This window comes from Lonchura striata, chromosome 1, assembly GCF_046129695.1.
Source record: "Lonchura striata isolate bLonStr1 chromosome 1, bLonStr1.mat, whole genome shotgun sequence".
NCBI classification, from domain to species: Eukaryota; Metazoa; Chordata; class Aves; order Passeriformes; family Estrildidae; genus Lonchura; species Lonchura striata.
In genome coordinates, this window is record NC_134603.1 from 129,835,063 (window position 1) to 129,858,344 (window position 23,282).

The window sequence follows — 23,282 nt, forward strand, 5'->3', positions numbered from 1 at the left end:
CTTAACATGAGACATTTTTCTAATATGTACTATTACAGACAGACTCTGTAATACCCCCTCTTCCATAGGGTGCTAATCCCTGTGTGGGACATGGTGATTACTCACAGCTACTCTCAGAATGTAAAAGATAGTGTTACATCAAACATACAGACTTGGGCTGTCACAGCCAATTCTTTATGCTTGGTAAAGGACACAAGCATAAAGGCATTTTTGCAGTAATACCTATTAGTGTTTAATGCATTCTAAAAAATGAAAAAAAATGGTTAGGAAGACTAAATTCATTACCTTTGAAAAAGAGTAGGGAATTGAATCTATGAAATAGATATTATTTATTATATATGTGTTGTTGCAATATGAATTGTTCTTTCTGAAATATTTTTGTTGGAGATCATACCAGGCAAGAATGCCATAGTTTTCTGTTCCCATTTCTGTGGGTTTTAAGGAAGTTCTTAATGCAATGAGCATATCTTCCTGAATATTCACCACAAATTATTGTATAGGCTTTTATAAAACAGTATATTTGTGAACTACAGGTGTTTTGTCGATTCAGTGAGCCAAACTCTCTTTATACTACAAAAACAATTTTTATTTCATGGGGTTTACCCATTTGTGCCAGCAAGCAGGTCAGTAGCTTTGCTGGGCTGTATGTCTGTCTTGCCCCTTGTGCCAGCTCCTGGCATCTCCTGGAGCTGTTTGACTCAGGAGTGAAGGGTTTCCTCTGTGCTGAAGAGTGGCCAGGTGGTGGAGAGCCACCGCCGGGATTCTCCTACTGCTCTCTCCTAATTGCAATTGCTTGGCTGTGCTCCAGCACGCTTCTGTGATCAGACAAGCTGCAGCTGCTGTAATAACCCACCCAAAGCTGGTATCAGCCCAGTCAGCCAAATGTCTGCTCTACTGCTCTCTGTGAAAAAAATAAAAACCCTCCAAGACTTTGACCTAATGTAGGCATTGCTGTGTAACTAATACAGATCTGTAGCTTTTCTCTTAATTTTCTGCCTGAAGAACTGATACCTGAAGATGACTAAAATCAAAATTACTACACTGTTTATCATTAATAATGGATGACCATAATAATTAAAAACGGCAAACTGTGAAGGAATTCTAGAGTGGAATTTCTGTTTATAGTTTTACATGCAAATGTTTAGGGCAAGCTTACACCTTCAAACTGTAAAGTGTAACAGCAAACTGAACTGGTTTAATTTTTGTTCTCTTGAACTTTTTATTAATTTCAGCTGTCTGCTCATTTGTTCATTGTTACTGTTATTGCTTTCTGTTTGATTCTGCTTTCTGGCATTGAGAAGAAATTGAAGTGTTTTTTTTATTAGGCCTAATTTTTCTGCTTAGGGGCAAAATAGCATGTCAATATTATGGCAATTGGTTCAAAAACCTTGTCTTCACCCTAATTACTTTCAACTCTAAGTAGCAGCAGCAGAAACCAGCTATTCTACTCTTTGCAGGGGGTGCCACAGTCAGGAAGCAGTCCCGTCACCGAGTCATCATCCAGCTCCCTGCCAATGGTGGTCGGGAGTGCCCAGACTCTTTGTTTGAGGAAAGAGAATGTGAAGCTTCTCCCGTCTGTCATAGCTACAGGTATGTGAGACAATCAACCAGAAACAGCTCAGACATGATTTTTAAACTTGTACTACTTCTAGAGCTTGCTGAATTCCATTACTTAGCAGTAGTTGCTTTTCTAACATGCACTATTAATAAAAACAGGATACACACAAGGGCTCACATTAGATATGTAGACTCAGTTGGGCCACAGGCAATCACTGGCTCATTTTGTTCCAGCTCCTTTGAAAGAACATTGCAAGAACTAAGAATTACTTTCCAGAATAATTTTTTCCTAGAAACCATTTTGACATTCTAAACATGTAAAACAAATATTTCTAAAATATCCAAAATGCTGAACTTCAAGCTTCTATATTTAGAATAGGAGAGCTGATTTCTGGTACCACACTGTTCAGCCTACCATAGCCTTCTTTTTTCTATCCCTGTAAGCCCTGAGACAGTCCAGAGCTGAAGATATCCCCCATATGTCCCGTGTCCTCTGCATTGCCCTGCTCTTCACCACAGAATGTTGAGGACTATTCCCAGAAGGTGGAACAATTTTTGCTTAAGAAAATGTTTGGGTGGTTCTGTAATATGTATCTGAGTGTGTGGGAAGGTCTGGACATACAACAAGATATTGTTGATGGAGACAAAATTTAGACTATTCTGATGCCATTAGTTAGATTTACTTGACAAAATAATAAAAAAATTTTTTTTAATGTATAATAACTCCCATGAAACTACTATCTGTTGCAGAGGTACAAATAGAATTTAAGCTTAATAAAAGAAATTGAGGTTAAAGAAATGTGTTGCTTTCATCATCTCATAAGAATTATCATTGCAAATTCATTAGGAGATCACACACCATGCAACTAAACGATATGAAAAGATTGAAAAGAGCACTGGCAAGCTACCAAAATCAGTACTCTAAACACCAGAGAAATAGAGCTCAAGAACTTTTTATAGTCAAAATGAGAGTCTGAGTTTTATCTTTTAAAATGCTGGCTGTTGCTCATCTCTTTAGTATCTTCAGTATCTGAACTAGATGATAATGTGCAGAGCATAAGAAAGAAGAGTTGCTAGAGAGTGGTAGATGAGGTCATTTATATTTCATGACACAAACTAATACCAAACACATGTTCCATGTATTTCCTTTAGCATCTTTCTGACCTGCACACATGCTGTGACAGATGGACTCACACACTCAGCTGGCTCATGGCTTAGTTGGTTGCTGTCCCATAGAGGCAGGTTGCAATGAAACTCGAGGTGCAAAGCCATTGAGATGTTTAAAACATGCAAGCTGCTGATGGCTGGAGCTGTGGATTGTTTTAGAGTTGTGACAACAAACAGACTTGCCTGGATTTTTTATATTTAAGGGCTGGGGTATTTTTCAGCGCTAGCAAGGAACTTTATAAAAGTTTCATAGCAGTTTATATTAATGATAGAATAATTTAAGCAGCACAGTATTGCTTTTCTTATTGACAATTTTTTGCAAGTTCTTTTTGTTTGTGTTCTATTTTTGATATGGTGGACCCGTGTTAGTTTTCTTAGCTGGCTCCACATTTGTAAGGTACCACCACTCAGCAATCCAAGATCCCAGGAATTTCCTGAGGCACCCTTACAATCACTCAAGCCCACTGTCTCAATACTTTCTGCAGCTACCTTCCTTTCTGTTTCTTATTTCTCCTTTTTTCTTTCTACCTTTTCTTCCTTATTTCTTCCATGTGTTCTTACTGGTCTCATCCTAAAAGAAAACGTTAACAGAATAAGGATAAATTCATGGTACTGTTACTGGTTCTTTTGTGAATTGCCTGTGAGCAGTTAGTAAAAATAAGCAATAGCTTATGGTGGTTTATAACACTATCTAGCACTTGGGCTGCCTGAGGTTTGATAGCTCCAAGGTTTAGATGGATTGCTTTCTCTCTCATTTCAGATGGAAGACACACAAATGGCGCAGGTGCCAACTGGTCCCATGGTACGTACGCCAAGACAGTCCGGGAGCACAGGAGACCTGTGGACCTGGGTTACAAGCAAGAGGTTAGACCCTTTGTTTCTGTCATTTATTCCTCAGAAATCTATAGATGCACTGGTTTGGGAAATGCCTTACATTTTAGGCCTTGTAACCTAACATTAATTTAATCTATCTTTATGTGCATCAGCAAAGGAAAATACTGAAAGTGCTCAGGGCCATGTCTCAGTATGTTTGGAGTCTCTGCCAGCATGGAGATCTTACAGACTCTTCTGGCACTTGTTCCCTGGTGCAATTTGTGTGTGTGACCTGTTATCCTTTCACTGCATATCTCCGAGATTATTTTGGCTTTTTCTTCTCTATGCTCTCAAATTAAGGAAGTTACAGAGAGCAATGGGAGCATGAGAGATTCAAGACTTTAGATTTACACTTTAAAGCTCAGTGCCAGCCCACTTCTCCAGGTTGTCAAGGTCCTTTGAATGGCAGTCCTTCCAGGTAGGTACTGACTGCTAAAACTGTCATTGTCCTCAAACTTGCTGAGCATGCTTTCTGTACAGATTGTTAAAGAGACTAAACAGACCTGTGCCTGGAATTAACCACTGAGGTGAAACAATCTTAACCAGCTGCTGGTTCGACTTCTAAGCCACTGACGTTTTGAGCTCAATGATCCAGATATTTTTTGCACCGTTTCCATTATATAGCAAATAATTTTTAAATCCAAATCCAGCTTTACTGTCACCTGTCTTCATAGAGAATTTTGTGGCTTTAACAGAATTGTATATTTGTGACTCTATTAAGTACAGCCAGGATAAGGGCTTTTTTTAGGTGCATTAAATACATTCAGTAGGAAAATAAATGCAGTTCCTATTTACTGTCTTATAGTAATTGAATTGCTTTGAACTACTGGTCAACCTTGAATTCCAGGAAGGCTTTTCTCCTTTGTTGTTTCTGAGTGCAAACTTCTATTTGTTAAAGCACTATTGGCTCAGCAGATTGTGCCATTGCTGAGAAAGGACATTGCTAACTGCAGAAGTGAAATGTTCAGGTCATTAACTTCCTAGTAGTATTAAAGGAGGTCATGGTGTACTTAAAAAGTTATGGAGTAAATCTTAAGCTAGTAGCTCCTACCACTTACTCAGAAAGTGTCACAGGAGATCAATTTAGAGCTTACCACAAAATGAAACCTTAAGGCATTGCCTGCTAATACAAAAGGCTTCTGGCTGTGGTAATTATTTCAAAAGTCTATCACAATGGAATCTATTTCTAGTAGCTCTGGAGGATACATTCAGATTGCACACTGAGAAAATAAGATTTATGTCTTTGATGGTAGGAATTCAAACAGTAAAAAGTGTTGTCTTCTGTGCTTGTGTGGTAGTACCTAAATCCCTTGACTTTGCCTCAAAGTCAGTTAATAAAGATAGTTAATAATAGTGCATGCAGATCGGATTTTATTATTCCTTTGTGTCATGAGAGTTTCTTTATATTTTCTAAAATGTAATTCCAATCACGTACAGGGCACACATATATGGAGTAATACATGATTTTGAAATTAATGGCCATGTAGTTTTCAAATCTGTTAAAACAGTCTCGTAGAATTTCCCTTTGGTACTACAGAGTTCGATCGTGTGAAAGATGATGTAGTCAAGCAGTAATCTTGTTCCCACAAGCAGATAAAATGCAAGTAGCTCTCCAGTGTAATGTGGTCAAGTGGTAGGATGAGTAATCCTTAATTAGGAACCCCTGGAGCAGCTAAGCCTAAAGAAAGCTGGTGGTTTTGATAGAATTCTGTAAATGTTTCTGAGATTGATTGTTAGAAAGGAAAATTTTTGTTTGCTACTACTTTTTGTCAGGTCTATCCCATGTATAAATTCCATTGTATAATTTAGAGAGCAAATTATTCAAGTTGGAAAACAGAAGTTTATTTGTACCTCAGTCCAGATATCAAAATATGAATCTAAATGTTCTTTAGGCTGCTGCAGTGGTGAAAGTTCCAGGCATTAAAGACAGAGGGATTTTGGCCAATATTTTTTCCCATTTATATAAGTGATGTAAATTAACATGTAATGTAAGTTTCCAACTCAGGTTTATTATCATGTCTCAGTGTTGTAAAACCTCACAATGTGTTGACCATATCTTTTATACTCAATAATGGAAACTGGTAATTTGTGGGAGCTAAACACAGTAGTACAGTTTTTCCTTGGATTGACAGAAGTAAAATATTTTCCCTTTACAATGAATATGACTTAGAAGTACAAATTGAATTTTTGTACAAAAGTAAATTTCACTTTGAAAAACACACTTCTCTAATTTTAGAGATTATCAGCTAAAGTTTTTTTACTTCACACTTCAGAGAAATGCATTTTGAACATGAATAATGTGTTTTATTTGATAATATAATTTATCTCCTACACAGGGCATCAATTCCTTATCCCCTCTTTCAATTTCTGCCATCAAAATAGCCATGTGTGAATTTTAAGTGATAAACATTGTTTTGTTTGACCCTCTGCACAAGAGTTGATTTCATGTGAGGTGCTCACTGAAGGGAGGCTGACCTGAAAGCAAACATCTGAAACATCTGCCTGACTGAGCTGTGCACTGGACAGTATTAGAGAGATTTCACCAGTTCCTGAAGGAAGACTCCCGAAGGGTCTTTATCTCTTCTCCCTGTTAATTCTTGGTTCCCATCTTGCACACTTGGCTACTCTTAAATAAAATTTCTACAGGCTGTGGAAATCTTTGCACGATAATATGTCACTAAAAAATCCTGTACTATAATTAATTTCTCTAATGGCTGTTTTGTGATGTAGATACAGAAATGACTGAGCTACTACTGCACAACTCCTTTTAATCACCCCAATATCACAAAATGCTAAACACTGAAATATGAAATCCATTTGGTATAACATTCTGGTGCTGCATTTATGATTGCTATTGTAATACAGATATTTTGATCAGTACATTTAACTGTTGGTGAATTCTGTACAAATATTGACCAACTGTGAAAATTGTTGACATACCAGCATTTCTTTTCCAGTTCAGAAAGAGTTCTCTTTCAAGTTTCTGGTGCTCATGCATGCAGAAATCACACATTGATCCATCTCTTTGTGCCAATTTACTTTTGATGACAAAGTGAAACAATCTTTTAGAAGTAATCTCTGCCATTTGGTTTCCTGTGCACTGCCCTTTTGTTTTTTGTTAATACTCAGTAGAGCAAGTAATTCCATTCTTCTTTGTGGAAAGAGTTCTGAGTTCCTCTTTTTCAGTGCAAGGGGATGTTGCCATTGCTATCAGCTTGTCCTATTTCTGATCTGATTGCCCACACACAAACACTGTAACATATAGATTATCAGCAAATGTGTTAAATGAGAAAGTATAGGAATGTACAACGGGGAAAAGGCACATCTAACCATGTATTCATTAGCAGTTTATTTTGAACAAAATAGTCTGCTACTGTTAATGTTTTAGGTAAAAAGACAATTAGATCTGAAGAAAAAAATAGAAGTTAGAAATAATTAAAAATTACTTGTTAGCTTTCTGATCTTAGGAGTCTGCAAGTAACTAGAACATATGTATGCCTTGCTTTATATCACAGCTTTACTATTTACACTCCAATTCTTCAGCTTTTTTTTATCACATTTCATCCTTCTTGGCAAAATAGATACTTGGGTGAATCATATAGTTTAGAATTGTGATTCATTGTTAAAGACAGCTTTGTTTCTATCTGTCTTGTATAATGAAGGTTTTGTTACAAATCATGTCAAGTTAAATGAATGTCGTAAAACTGTAACTTGGGTCAATGCAGAGGAAAGAGAATAAAAGAGCTTGTTGGTTTCTGGGTTTTGTTTTAAAAAAAAGATTTTCTCTAGAAAAAATTTTTTTAATAAGTGTTTGTTAGCTATTCATGCAAATAATGGGCAAGTATTTATATCTAATCCTAAGCACAGTAAAATAGCATTTAATACTGTGCAGCAAATTCATTGCTGTAATCATGAACTTTATTTGAAGAAGGTTGGTGGTCATGACAATTGTACTGAATTCCTATGATGAATGAAAATCTGATCTTGAACCACTGATAAAATGTCTTTAAACAGTGGGTAAGCAGAGGAGGAGTGTATTACAGAACTGAAGGAACTTAAGACTTCTGTCTTTTGTTCAAAACCTTCAAGATGAGATGGTATGTGTGCATCAGCAAGAAGTTTGAAACTTCCTTGTGACCCTGCCCAACAAGAAAAGGAAATACAGAGAAAAGCCATATTTGACTGCAACAAAATTTATGTATGCTTTCATAAGCTGTCTCTCAACTAACAAGATTATTTGATCAGATATATTGATATGTCATCTGAAATCCAGGAGAGAGAGGTACAGTAGTGGCAAATACAAAATGCATCCCCCCCAGCCCACCACAAGAAAATAAAATTTAAAAAAAAAAAAAAAACAGCCAAAAACTAGACAAGAGAATAAATTCTTAGTAAAGTCTGAAATTGTGAACAACTTAGGCAGGTATGTGTTATGTTACGCTCATATCTTAAATCTGTGTTAAGTGACTCATGAAGGAACCTAGAAATACAGCTCAAAATCCTTTTGAATTGCATGGGAAGACCTAAGAAAGTTAATAATACTTGTTTTGCCAGTAGCTCCTGCAAATGTAAGTAGGGCTTGTTGGGCTGCATCCCAGTGGTAATGAAGAGGACACGTAGCAGATGAGAAGCTTGAGTGCCCAATCTGCAATAACTGAATCACATCATGATGTATATGGATGGATGCACATGGTAAGAACCATGCCAGTAACAAAAAAGAGATTTGCAGAAGGATGCACAGCCTGCAGTCCTTGCCACCATTAATCTTCCTCAGAGTTTTGTGGGAGGAATGGGATGAAAATTGTGAAATATGTCAGCTTATTCTGTGATAGCAAGAGGAAGGTTATTTGTAAATTTAAACAGAAGTTAAAGTAATCTGGCTGTCAGAGAAAATACCTGAATAGCTGTGCTTTATGTCACTGGGAATTGGGCTTTATTAAAGACCTGGTCTTGACCTCTCACTATTCTTCATTCACAGAGTGTTTGTAGTTATTTGAAAGACAGAGGAATGGGAGGAAGCATCCCAAGATGACCATGGACACACAGAGAGGCCCTGCAGGCATGTTAGAGCCATGGGGAGGCTCAAAGGCAGAACCAGTGGTCAAAATCTCTTTTCTCACTCCATAGCTAAACAAGGACAGCAGCCTGCAGGGTGTTACATGCCCTTATTGAAAGCACAGGAAGGAAGTCAAAATCATGGAGTGCTGCTCTTCATGGAGCTATAAACTACTATTTTAATGTCATTGAGCCTTAACAGATGAGAGTGCTCTATTGCCTGGTTTGTGTTTTAGTCACTGCAAAGTACAGTGATTAACTTCAGGAGTCATAAGTAAGAATTTGGACAGCTACTTAAAAGCAGTGTTTACATGAGAACATAATTTTTTATTTGCAAAAAAATCCACAATCCCCAAACAACTTTATCTGGCAGAAATACATTATTATTGTCTTTGGAACATAAAGAGCACTCAGTCTTGTAATTTCACAATATTATGGGCATATGCTCCTTCTTAAGATACTTTTTGGTAGGAATATTTTGTCACACTGTCTCTAGAGCCCTGTGTCCCACAAAGAAAGAAATAAAGATAGATGAAATCACAGCTTAGGCAACATGGATAGAAGGCACAAGAAAAATTAGTGTGCTGAAATAATTCTTGTTTTCTAGAATTGAAAAAAATATTTTTGTTGTTAAAAATACTTAGCAATTGAAAAAAATGATGTCACAAGTGTATTGTAAAAGAAAGGACAATAGAGAATCTTCATTTGAAAATAAATTTTTAGGTATAGGAGGCACTGAATCTCACACCTCAGTGAAATGTCAGTGAAGTATGCTAATGATGCTAGCACTGGAAAAGTTTTTATATGAACTCACACATGACATGACTTGCTAAAATACAGTCTCAGTGTTTCATTATGCCAACAAGAAATATATTAGCCTGTAGTTTCCTGTGGGGACTTGGTGAAAACAATGCTATCCGACAAAGTTTTAATTACATCAAAGTCCCTTGTCTATAAAATTTAGACTGCTACTTATTTAACACCTTTCTTCTGGGAGCTAATAGTTGTTAAATACCAGAATTATTTTATAAGTGAATGGTTTCTATGTTAAATTTGATTTTTCTGTTAGCTGTACTCTTGTTTTATGTTTCCACTTAATAATTACTGTGTTTAATTCAGTAATGTAGAAACCATGATCTTTCCACTCACTGTTAATGTCTGTAATAAATATAATGTGGTGGTATAAGCAAAATAATTAGCCTCGTATAGTATATCTTTATAGTAGCTGAAGACACTTCTCTGTATAGTGAGTAGCTAATCAATCTCGGCAACCACTACTTAAACACCCATAGGTTTGATCAAAGACGCAGGGGATGAGCTTGCCCAGATTATCATGTGAGTGGAAAAAGTAACTCCTCTAACAGTGAGAGCATTTCAGATGTCTAGACTGTTAGCTGGCCAAAAGAATGTATTAATGGAATGTATACAGTTGTCAAAAATCCCTGCTTCTAATAATGGAAAAATACCCACTTTTCAGCAGTCATAAGGAATATAAACCTTTCACATTGATACCTGGATCTGGAAAATAACAATAGGAAAATGGAATGTAGAGCAAATCATCCCAGTCTTATCAACTAGAAGTAGCATGAATAGTTATGGACAGGCACTGTGAAAATTAAGATTTGGGACTTTATTTAGTATGCCATGCTGTCCTCTAATTTGTGTTGTTATTAAGGTGAAATATTTAGGTCTTGAGATTGAAGTTTTCCTACTTTGCTGTAGTACAACTGACAGTTAATCTGGAAAAAAACAGAGTGTTAATACTCAGGGGAGCTTTTCACCTGAGTCTACCGGCTGCAAATTAGATGCATTAATATGAGTCTGAAAAAATGTATTACATAATGGGTGTCTGATCATGGAGTAATGTTTTATAACTAGGAAATATGAGGGAATGAATAGTGGTTTCAGAAAAAGTCAATTTAACTTGAAAGAAAGAATGTTCTTTGATGGACAATGTTTATTATTGTATACAAGGGCTAGATGGAGAGGCAGTATGTAAAATGAGTATTAAACTTTTTAAGAAAGTTATTAGAGGATATTGGGTAGTTAGTTGACTGTCTTTTAGTCCTTGGCTAGGTATAGTTTTCACTGCTAATATGGCCTATATCTCCATCAGAATGCAGTGAAGATAATGCAATTAGTTTTGCTGATGTGTGCATATAGCAAGGCCAAATTCAAGACAGAGGATTTAGGTTTGACCTCTGTGAATTTCCACATGGTAAAACTAGTCTGAACTATGCTTTTATCTTAGGGATATTGATGTGTACTATTAGCAGAGAAGAGCCTCTCACAAGAATCCAAAGCCATAGCCTAGGCTTCTATTGGAAGAAAGCAGTTCGACTTGTGTTTTTCTAAAATGTTTGTGCAGTCTTAGAAATCTGATAGTATAGATTTTCAAATTTTAGGTATTTGATTTTTCTCACTGAATCACTGTAATTATATCTGAAAAAAATATTTCCTCATGTAAACTATACTAATAGTAATAGGATTTGACAGAATAATTGTATTAGAGAGTGTGCAGCTGGCCAGTCCCCAATAAGCACAACTTAATGCACTACTGAGCCTATTACAAACAGTGCTGGCAGCCCTTTACAAACAGTGCTGGCAGCCCTGCTCCAAAGGGCAGTCAAGGATCAGGGAAGTTGTTTGCTCAGTATCTCAGGAACAACACTCCCCTTTCAGTGTTTCACAGTAGACGTGTAGCAAAAACACTTCCCTTGGGACCTTTGGGTATGTTTTAGTAGGCACACACACTTGAAATGGAGCACATGGGTTATCAGGTTTCCATTCCTAAGTCATCATAAGGCAGAAATTTAGTTTAGAACTGTCAGACTAAAAAGCTTTTTTAAGAAATCATAGGTCACTAGACAACTACAATTACCTTAAAGAAATCTAAAAAGAAAGTTCCCTTAACTATACTTCCTTTTTTCCTCCAGGAATAGTTATAGAATCATAGAATATCCTGAGTTGGAAGGGACCTGCAAGGATCATCAAAGTCCAACACCTGGCCCTGCACAGGACAAGCCCAAGAGTCACACCATATGCCTGAGAGTGTTGTACCAATGCTTTTTGAACTCTGTCAGGCTTGTGACCACTTCCCTAGGAAGCCTGTTTCAGTTTCCAGCTGGGTGAAGAACCCTTTCCTAATGTATAAATTAATGCCCCCTGACACAGTCTCAGGCCATTCCCTCACATCTTTTCAGTTGTCACCAGAGAGAAGAGATGGGCACCTGCCCTTCTTCTTGCCCTCTTTTATTTTCTCTTTTATTTTGAAGTATTGCATTCATACTCTCCTTTTCTCCAACAGTTGAACTTGACTTGTTTTTTCAATTTGTGCTAATAAAGCAATTATTGTCAGCACAATTGAAGAGGTATGTTTAAACTATGGAGTGTAAGATTAAAAAGCTATATTCCTTCATATGAATACAGAATATTTGGAGGCAATGCTACTCCAACAATAGGTGACCCAAATTATTTTACAGTTGAGCTACCACATCTACTGTGTGCTGTCAGATGCCAAGAAGCATAAATATAATTCTATTGTGTGAGCAAATAACTAGAAGTTTCCTATCTTGTTACTGTATAAGTCTCATGATGTTTTGGGAAAGGAACTAAAGATAGGTTTATTGAGCTTAGAATTAACAAGCAGCTGTGCTTAAAAGATACTTGAGAAACAATTATAGAGCATTGTTGACTTTCATGAAGGGGTAGAGTGCCTCCTCATCAAGTCTGCTGGTGATACAAAACGGGGGTGAGTGGTTGATACCCCAGAGAGCTGTGTAGCCCTTCAGAAGGATCTGGACAGTTGGGAGACATGGGCAGAGAAGAACCACCTGATATTCAACAAGGACAAATGCAGGGTCTGGCTTTTGGGGAGGAATAACCCCATGAACCAGGATGAACCTTCTGGAGAGCAGCTCTGTGGAGAGGGGCCTGCAGGTCCATGTGGGCAATGAGCTTTCCATGAGCCCACAATGACCTTTGTGGCCAAAAATGCCAATGGTGTCCTGGGGTGCATTAGGAAGAGCATTGCTGGGAGGTTGAGGGGGGTGATCCTGCCCCTCTACTCAGCCCTGGCGAGGCTGCACCTGACATCCAAGTCTGGGCTTCTCAGTACAAGAGGGATATGGAGCTCCTGGAGCAGATCCAGCTGAGGGTGACAATAATGATTTAGGGACTGCAGCACCTCTCTTGTGAGGAAAGGCTGAGGCCTGTTCATCCTTGAGACTGAGAGGATATCATATCACTGCCTATAAGCATTTGAAGGGAGGATGTCGAGTTGATGGAGCCAGGCTCTCCTTGGTAGTGCCAAGTTTTGGGACAAGAGGCAATAGGCAGAAACTGAAGCACAGGATGTTCCACCTGAACATGAGGAAGAGCTTTTTTACTGTGAGAATGACTGAGCACTGAAACAGATTGCCCAGAGAAGTTGTGGAGCCTCCTTCCCTGGAGGTATTCAAGGGTCTTCTGGGCACAATTTTCTGTGCCATGTGCACTAGAGGACCCTGCATGAGCACAGACCTCCAGTGGTCCCTTAACATTAATCATTCGGTGATTGTTAAAGACTATATTAATGAAACTTCCCTCCCTATTCTTTGTAAATCCTTATGTTCCAACTCCTTACTTTTGTGTGACATGATGTTTCCTTAAGGACCTTATTCTTAAGTAAGAAGCTTTTATTCAGGACATGGCTATCTTGTTCTATAAAGTTTCACCCCTATTGGCTGAAGAATACATGCTGTATTCTTAAAATCTGTTTCAAGGCCAAAAATTGCTGAAGAACATTAGGCAGCAATACTGTTGTAAAGGGTTAAATGTATCCAGAACTAAAATATCCATCAAATATCCATCTTTCTAAAATTCAATCTGATGATAAAATTTTATAACTTATACAATTAAGTTACTTAAGATATTGCAAGTTTTTTAATGTCTATCTGAGATGTGTCAGTGATATTAGGAGAAATATGCAAAGCGGTATAACAGGTGTGGATAACATAGTGCAACCTTTATATTATTTACAGTTGTATGTAAATTTTTTTTCCTGGCAAGTCCTGATAAATTATTTTAAACAAAATCTTAAGTGAGAATTGTCAAATATATTCATTCAAGTAAAACTGGCAGCAAATATTAAGTTGTTGTATAGGTAGTCTGGGCTTTCAGTGTGATTTTCTGATAGAATGTTGTAGTCTTAACTGAATAGAGACATTCCTTAAAAAAAAAAAAAAGGTGAAATCGACTCTATCTCTTTTTGCTTCCAGCAATTACTTGTCGCAGACAAGATGGAGGACAAGCTGACATCAGTGAGTGCCTTAAGTATTCTGGACCATTACCACCCTTAACACAGATGTGCCAGATTCCCTGCCAAGATGACTGTCAGTTTACGAACTGGTCAAAATTTTCTCCTTGTAATGGGGACTGTGGAGGAGTCAGGACAAGAAAACGCACTCTTGTTGGTAAGAATATCAAGCAAAATAATGCTTTATTATTATATTTATTATTGATAATGTTTTGTTTAAAACCTGATAACTTCAGAGGTTCCCTTATGACAAGTGTTATAGTGGCAGATCCAGTGTCATTCTCTGTATTCTGCTGGTGGAACAATACCCAGGAGTAGAAACTCATGCCATATGTCAGAGACTCTTGATATGAGTAAGTAGCTAGAGAGAAGATGGGAGAACATAGAAGAATACTACTTTTTTTCCTAAATATAGTGCACATAGTAAGGCTTTTTTTTTTTTCTGTTGGGTTTTTTTTTTTTTTTTTTTAATTTGTGGTTTTTTTTGTGAGTCAGCAATCATCTCACCTTAACAGGATCAGATGTTAACCCACTTGCCTTCCTCTTCCCACACCCGCTCTTGGCTAAAGCAGACTTCCTTCTCTCATGGTGTTCTTTGGTGCATTTAGAATTACTATGGCAGTTGAGTGTTCTTCAGCATTTTGCTATAGATCACTATTTTCAGCCTTAAGCCTTCGCTTGCTTCTTTTGAACTTATCTGCAGTCTTGAATATCAGATTTATGATTAAGCCAGTCCTTTCTCTGGCTGAATATTTGCTCTCCCAGTTCGTTCTTTCACCATTCTTCATTGTCTACATCCAGCACCACAGACAAAGTGAGGCATTACACTGCCTAATTTTTTGCCTTATTTCTTGAGATGAGTAGTAATGCTCTTATTTTGTATCCCAAGAAGCATCTTTTAATATTTACTTAGCAGGATGAAAAGATTTATCAGTGATGCCCTTGCCACAGGCTTGTCTTAGTTATACATAATGGACACTGTTCTGCTTTGAATCGCTTTTTTTCTTCAACTTCTTTTTAACCTGTTGTTTGTTGGTTTTGGGTTTTTTTTAAATTATTTTTTCTTCTGCATAAAGTGAAAAAAACCCATGCCCTGCTTCTAAATTATAATTGAAACCTCAAGAGTGAGGCTTGGCCTGTGTCACAGCACTGTTTGCCAATTAGTCTGTATTGTCTGTGGTGCAGGAAGGCTAGCTAAGGGGGGTGCCCATTAGCAGGCTCAGAAAGAATGTGATAGAATCCAAGCCCTATCCCCATCTCCATCCCCCTGTAAATCAGAAGACCAGTGGAAAATGAATAATTCATGATCTTCAAGAAGCCTCACTGTGACTGTCTAATAATTCCCATAAGCTTTATGTCAGGTTTGCTTCCACAAGGGAAAAAATGAACAAAACTGACTAGCAGTATTTTTCCTTATTTTAAAAACAGAGCAAGAAAGTACATTTTCTTCCTACCACAATATTAACACTTTGTGATACTTCCTGTCCTCATTTAAGTTACCTCTCCAAATTTGCCAACTCTGTGTTATGTGCTGTGGTGTATTCTCTGTGGCAATGTGTTACCCAGACTAATTAATAATGCTTGACTTGGAATAAATTCATAATTATTCCTGGTAAATACTTCCAGAAGAGAAGAATACATTTAGTAAGAAGTTGTGTTGTCAAAAGAATTAGAAACTTTCTTCCAGGTGCCCATTTTCTATTCTAGTATTCTAAATAAAGACAGTAGCAAATACAGGAATGAAGGCTGCTGCAATGTCCAGTGCCTTGTTTTGAATAGCTAGGAAAATGCTACATAATATTACATTTATAGTAATATCTAAGTAACAGCTACTTAGCTACTACTTAGTAACAACCATTACTTTTACAAAGACTACTACATTAATTTATATAAACTGGTATAGAAAAGAAAACTAAGAAACTTTACCAAAGAGAAGGTTTAAATATATTTAATGGAAAGGGGAATTTGAGTGAATGGCTATGCTCCCATTCAGGAAAGAAAGCAAGAACAGCACTGAATGGAAAGAAAATCAGAGAAGGAGCTTATTCTATTAGAGGTAAAGAATGGTAATTATGAACAAATGTACAATAACAGGTGACTAAAAAATTTTGACATTTTGAAAGAAGGTACTAGTGTAGCAAAGATGCATGTTCTTTCTTCCTGACTTCTTCCTTCAATTTGAAAAAGCTTGATCCAGATAGAAATCTTGTTATTGAACTGCACACTGCTGATGAAATAGGAGGAAAATAGTGTATTTGTTTAATTGCTAACTTTTTCAAACCTTATTCCTGAAATATTTGTATCTAAATTAAATATAATTACATCTTTCTTTTCAAAAAGCAATCGCCTTTGTGCAAATTGTAGGTAGCCACTACTTTAGGAATTCAAGTCAATAACCTAATTTAATAAAGATTAATGTAACAGGTATTAAGAGTATGTATGTATGTAAGCTGTAAAGTGATACAAACTTGTTAATAACTATTTCTTCTTTCTAGGAAAAAGTAAGAAAAAGGACAAATGTAGAAATTCTCAGTTGTATCCTCTGATTGAGAATCAGTTTTGCCCATGTGACAAGTACAGTGCTCAGCCTGTGGGAAATTGGTCAGACTGTATTTTGCCAGAGGGTAAGATGGAAGTATTGCTGGGAATGAAGGTACAAGGAGACATTAAGGAATGTGGACAAGGCTATCGTTACCAGGCCATGGCTTGCTATGACCAAAACAATCGACTTGTGGAAACATCACGATGCAACAGTCATGGTATTTACAAACCAATTTTCTTTCATCTGTTTGCTTGTGTACTTTATTTAAATTTAACATAATATATGTACAAGTAGAATTAGCAGATTAATATTTATTGGTTAGGCTGCCTTTTATCCCAAGATACCTTCAAACCCAGCACATTTTTGCAGACATTTAAAATAGTAAAATTTAGTAAAAACAGGGTAAACTACTAACTAGGTATTTTAATTGAAAATAAATAAAATCTTATTTTTCCTGATAACTGTAGCTAGGAATTTGAGAATAAAGCCATTTAGAAGGAGCAAATTCACAAAAAACAAACAAACAGGACTATTTTGGAAAGGCTGAAATTATTTCCACAGATTTTTTATATAGCTTTAAACCCTTAAATAGCCTTATCTTTACAATTTGCTCTTCAGTACCTTAACTAACAGGCATGCATTGAACTGAGTTCAACAACATACATCATTTTTTTCTCTGTGTAAATCTGTCATGTGCAAAACTAGGATGGTTAAAGACTTTATATTCTTTGTATTTACATTGCTCCAGGAAGGAATAGTGTTCTTTCCTAAAGGAGATGCATCCATAGCATTAGGATCAAAACTGGCAGTTTCTGGTTTTCAGAGAGCCAGAAATGTGGTAATTGACATCAGTGGAGTTTTTGTGTTCATTTTTTTCCTGTTTGTGGTGACAACTTGTATCTGAGCAATTGGTATGAAAAGCAGGATGTTAGTGCAAGGGTCAATCTAAGTTTAATTCACATATGCATTTAGATCCCTAATGTTAAATTAAGATAACAGAAATTTCATTTATTTACTTGGATATATTTAAAATAGCTAATCAAAGAGATTGAATTAAATAAGGCAATTTTAATTTGCACTATTAATTCCTGTTTAAAGATATGATAAACTAGAAATTCAATATATCAAGTCAAGGTGTTAGCATATACTATGTTAGGAATACATCACTTTTCATCATTAAGTTCAAAGTGACCTTTGAAAAGTGGAAAATTGTAAAAGCACTTCAGTATGTAGGAAACTAAGGGGAAGTGATGGCCCACTGCCAATCAGTTTCCAATGACTTGAAATGGGGCACTGCCAGCTTTTGTGTCAAAAAAAAAAGGAAAGAAATATTTGTCCAAGAGCATGTTGTTGGTGTTGTATGTGGTAAGTAACATGCTGCTTCTAGGAACAACTTTTTGTGTAGAACAAGTATGGATGTAGCTGCTTTCAAGCCCTGGCAGTGCATTTTGAGGTGCAATTCCATTACAAGAATCAAAGAAATAGAAGAGGAATAAAAAAGTATTTAAAATGTATATTCTAAACCATCATTGTTTACCCTGACATAACTCTCTCTTCATGGTAGTAATTTCTGATCCAATAGATTTTATCAGTGAATGTGGCCTACATTCACAGTGACCACAATGAATAATAATCCAGTGGAAAAGCTAACAATGTGTTGCTGTTATTCCTGATGCAGCCAGGGCTATTGTTTACATGCTATTACCACTCACAGGCATCGTTCCAGAAACATAATATAGCTTTGTTGTGCTCTTTCTTTCTCAAGTTCTTTTTTTGTCATGGGAGACTTGAAGTCTCTTTTAACTTTGTAAAATGAAGTGTTCTCTTGTCATTACTGTATTTATTGTAGGTTGGGAAGCCTGAACCCTTTGTTTTTAGGTGTTGTTTTCTTTTAAATTCTTTCTTTCTAGATCAGCTCGCTGAGATGTCTGCTTCCTTGATATTCCACTACACCACCCCCCACCTCACACCCTTCCTGTCTGTGTTTTCTCATCAGTTCCATCTGAGAGGGAGAGTACACATTAACTTGGTCCATGGTGTACTGTGTGAGCAGATGAAGCTTGGAATTCATATTGAACTAATCCTGTTTTTCTTCTACTTTCCCAAAATTGTTTGACTGGAATTTCATGTATACAGGGAATGAAGTATCTAACATGATTTTGATGATAAAGGTTTAAACTAATGCTAATGAATACATCATTAAATTTATGGTTTCCTTTCCAGTAGATCCTCTGTTATTGACAGGTATTGTACATACACATAATATAGGCTTACATAAACCTCACCTAATTTATTGTCTGCCTTCAGCATTTTTCCAGGTTTAGCATACTTTTGCAAATACAAGGGAGCTAGAGCAAATTATATAGCTTTTTCAATCTCATTTTGGTATATGTTTACTGCCTTTTCTGAACAACTACTTTGTATTCATGGATTACATTCTGATGGCTTCTTTTATTTTTCTCAACGTGTACAAACTACTGCTTTGCCAGTTAAATCTTATTTTATATTTTCCCAGTATTTATTTACAATGCTTTTCTTATTCTCATGCCCTTGTATGACAGTTCTTCAGTTTGGCATCTTTTATAGGTTTCAGTGTGCCCTTTGCTTTGTATTGTTTTGTTTTGTTTTATGGCTGGTTTTTTATTGTTGTTGTTTGTGGTTTTCTGTTTGTTTTCTTTTCTTCAAGAACAAACATAAAAGCTATATAATGCCAAATCAACAAGGGACTTCTGTAGTATCACAACAATACCCCACCTGCTAGAAAATAAAATTGCCTTGTAGCTTCCCATCAATCCATATTTGGCCTTTTAAGCAGAACTTGACAGGACACATAATTCAAGCCTGCTTGGGTTATTTTTGTAAATTTTAACAGAGGTGCTTACTTCCCTACAGCAATGATTTTTCACTAAATTTATTACTGATTTTTCACTGGATTTTTTTCTCTAATTTTTTAACTGATCTAAAGTGTCATCAGGTTTTTCTTCTATGTTACCTGTTTTAGTTCCTGTGGCTCTTATTTCTTTTCCAAGTAATATATTATTTAATTGCAGTTTTTGTAGGATATGATTTGGCAAATTATCTTGTACTAAGAGGGAAAATAAGACTAATATTTAAGGGAAGATATTTCCTGTCTGGTATCCAACTTGAGCTTTTGTTGTCTTCTCTCACTGTGAAATCCTGAAATGGGAAATGGAGATAATTGAACTTCTTCAGCTGTGACAACAACCTCTAGATCTGACAAGAGAGAAAAACTGCACCCACACTGATGTTAGTAATACATCATGAGATATTTTTGTGATATATTCAAATGACACAAGAAACGCAAATTGTGAGACTTTCAAAAGTTTTATTTAAAGATTACCATGTAAATTTACAAAGCCACGAACAGGTCAGTGTTGGAAGCCATGTTGTTTTGAGCGGAAGAATGAGAAGACAGACCTGCTCTGCTGTGCCAAAAAATTCATAAGCTGCTTGTTTTGCAAAATGTTGCTTGCTTATCATCACAATTCAGTTGATTTATTCAGAAAAGAAAAGGAAAACAGAACCAGAAGAATAAATACTTCAGGGCTCTCTTTCCTGCCTGGCAAATCTCATGTTCAAAACATTTAAGAAGAGTTAACTAACAGACTGCTTCACAGACACCAAGGACCTAAAGGACAGAGGTGACACAAGGACCACCCTAAATTAGTATACCTATCTGAGGATTCCTGTGATAATTTTTGAAATTTGGGTGCAGTTATAAAGTCCCAAGTGCAAACTAGTTTCTCAAGAAGACAGGAGTGACTGTAAAAGAAAAGGAAAGGCAAAATATAGTTAAATAACTCTATTGGTACTGCTAGGTTAGAGCTGTGGGAAGAAGAGGGTAGAAGTCCTTCTGCAGAGAGTCATTAGGTTTCTATAACTTAACAGGTGCTTACAAAAATCTCCAACAGTTGAAAGTAGGCCTAAGTTTCAGCTGCAGAGAGAGAATGAGGTTTGTTTATTCCTTACTTTCTTTTTTATCTGTGTTATATGTGCCAAACATTTTGACTTTCCTTTTCAAAATACTTTGTTTCTCATTTAAGTTAAATTTATTAGTAAGAAAGTTTACACTATTCAGCAGCTATTTGAAATATTCTGCCTCTGGTATTTTTCATCCATTCCAGTTCTCTACAGTGTGAGCAAGAGCTATGAGCTTCCAGGTGTCATCAGGTGTGGGAACATTAGCTAAAAGGGGAAACTGAGCTGCTCTTTATCTGTTTCCCTTAATGGAAGACACATAAATTGGCCTTTCTTTGCTTCTTGCTTTTCATTGCTACATATATAATTTTATTGGAGAAATGTAAAAACTTATTTTGTTAGCCAAGTGTGAGAGGGTTTTTTTCTCCATTAGAAAAGCCACAGTGGTTTTTTTATAGCTTTATCCCTGCCATGAGTAGTGCACTGGAGCTCTGTGGATAATGACATGTGTCTGCCAACAATCTGTTTCCATGTATTTGTGAAAAAATTGTGAGAGATTCTCTTCATTGTTCCTTTAAATTGTACCTTGGAATTTTCATGACAAAAAATCAAAAGCAAACTACTGTCATGCTTATGAACTAAGCTATTAGTTCTTCTCCACCATGTATAAATTATGAATCATGACCCACATATGCCGAGTGCTGCTTGTGTTTGTGTGTGCCTACTGAAGGCAGAGTGGCATTGCAGACAGATGCAGCATTTTTATATAGGTCGTATTACTCTTCTTAATTCATGTCCGTTTACTGTTAAGACCTTAGGCACAGTCAAGCAGTCAGGATAGTTTGTCTGCTGCCTTATTAGTGTGAGATTATTTCCCCCTTCAGCATTAATTAAATGAGATGCATTGATTTGTGCTGACTCTACAAAGCCCTCTGTGGCTACAAGGCTTATGTGGAGGATTAGAGAGGAATATCTGCATATCAGTGAATACTTTTGCAACAGCTGCTAGGAGTATCAATGTGAATGGAGGAATTTTGTATTTAATTGCTTATATGTGCAATAAAATAAAATCTTGAATGGTATAACAGAGTCTATATAGTCCAAGATGCTTGCCACAGCTTGCTTTATCCACTTGTATTAGAATTTTTAGATGTGTTTTTTTCACTCTCAATGGTCTAACTGTAGCAATGCAAATTTATACAGAAAGAAAAAGTGTTAAAATTTAATTGAGACTTTCTGTTTAATGTTTATTCAAAAGTAAATATATTTCCCCTAGGAAATTCTAATCTAGTGTGGTAGTAAGCCTAGGTTCTCAAATTATTATTAAAAGACTTTACTGTTTCATATTCTATATATTTTCTCATATTTTTAAAAATTGATATATATTTATGTCATGTGCTCTTGCAATATGTTGCCTATTGCCTTGCACCAGAAGTCCTACCTTAGGCTTCAGAATTCTGGTGCCTCCATATCTGCCTTGTTAACAGGACATCAGTCTTAAAGCAGTCATCCATTACTCCAAAGAGCTGTAGGTAGTTCACCAGAGGAAGAATTACTGATGCAGGAGATAGTTAAGCATGAACAATTGCTCTCAGATTTTCAGCCTTTGAAGGGTAATCCTGAAAAAAAAAAAAAAAAAAAAAAGGTGTTGGTGTTCAATCTATCTTTCCGTGGATCAACATAAATATGAATAGTCTCTAGAAACACATGTCTTCTGATAAAAATGAAATGAAAATAATTGCATATTTCTTTGTCCTGGAAGATGAGATCCATGAACTTTGTATTTCCTGGGGAAAAAAAAATTAGAACAACATAAATCATTTTGACATTGCAGGTTTTTTTTTTTTTTAAACGTAGTATGACATTTAGTCATGCAAGTAGGAGTATAATTCTGTCAGTCCTAGGGACAAAAGAATTCATGTAAACATTTTGTGAGATGTTTATATTTGCACCCTTCAACAAGAGTAGTCAGTCTGTTCCTACACATTGAACATGCAGTTTGTGGGGAAAAGTCCACCTACTTATCCTGCTTTGTCATTAGAGAAAGCGTGAAGTCCATTAAGGTCCTCCCTTATAAATTATCCATCACATCTGTTAATTATTTTGCTCTAGGAGTCCAGATTTTATAGCCAATTAGCAATGGGACAGTAAACGTTTCCCTTTCACTAATGAGTTCAGTTCATACTCCTAGTGTTTCAAAGCCATTTGTTAAATTGTGGTTCAGTAATCTTTAATGACAGAATAGCCATGTTCTCACTCATAACAGACAACTGACCATTTTACAGCCTTACAGGAGCTGAAATAATTGAGAAACTACTGCCCTGGGAACAGACACAGGTTCTGAGATACAGGCAACCCTTTCCAGCTGTTTCCAACACCGCTCTGGACCATGCAGGGCCATGCACAACTTTGAACCACTTCAGTCAGGATGAGAAACAGCAGGCAAAAAGTGAACTGCTGATGTCCGGAGAGCATATCTTCAGTCCTTAAAGTGTTGGGTTTCTATTTCACTGTCCCTCCTTCAGTTTCTCAGTTCTTCTTCATAGACATTTCACTGCTCTCATTCTTTTCTTCTGTGTATCTATTGTATTTTACCTTCGTAATTTCTTGCTTGTTCTTTGAACCTCAAAGTTCTGGTATGACTTTTGGTGCAATTATATTAATCAACCAGACTGTGTGATATAATTGGGTGACATTCCACCATAGAGATGCTTACCCACACACTAGAGGCTTATTTCTGTAATAAGATTCTATACTAACACATACACAAGGTTGGTCTAACACCAGCAGCACCTTTTCAATGGTGATTTCATCAAACTGAAAATGACACTGAAAGTTTAAAAATGGCTCCTT

At 36.5% G+C, this 23,282-nt stretch overlaps 1 protein-coding gene across 1 annotated transcript in view; it reads left to right on the top strand.

The window, feature by feature from the left end:
- The window catches only part of THSD7A (thrombospondin type 1 domain containing 7A), a 264,728-nt gene that overhangs the window by 208,417 nt on the left and 33,029 nt on the right, over nt 1–23,282 (top strand). Inside the window, exons 13-16 of the mRNA XM_021538341.2 lie at nt 1,458–1,590; nt 3,485–3,588; nt 13,911–14,105; nt 16,444–16,707. Coding sequence (XP_021394016.2) covers nt 1,458–1,590; nt 3,485–3,588; nt 13,911–14,105; nt 16,444–16,707 — 696 coding nt within the window. The remainder of the gene's footprint in view (nt 1–1,457; nt 1,591–3,484; nt 3,589–13,910; nt 14,106–16,443; nt 16,708–23,282) is intronic.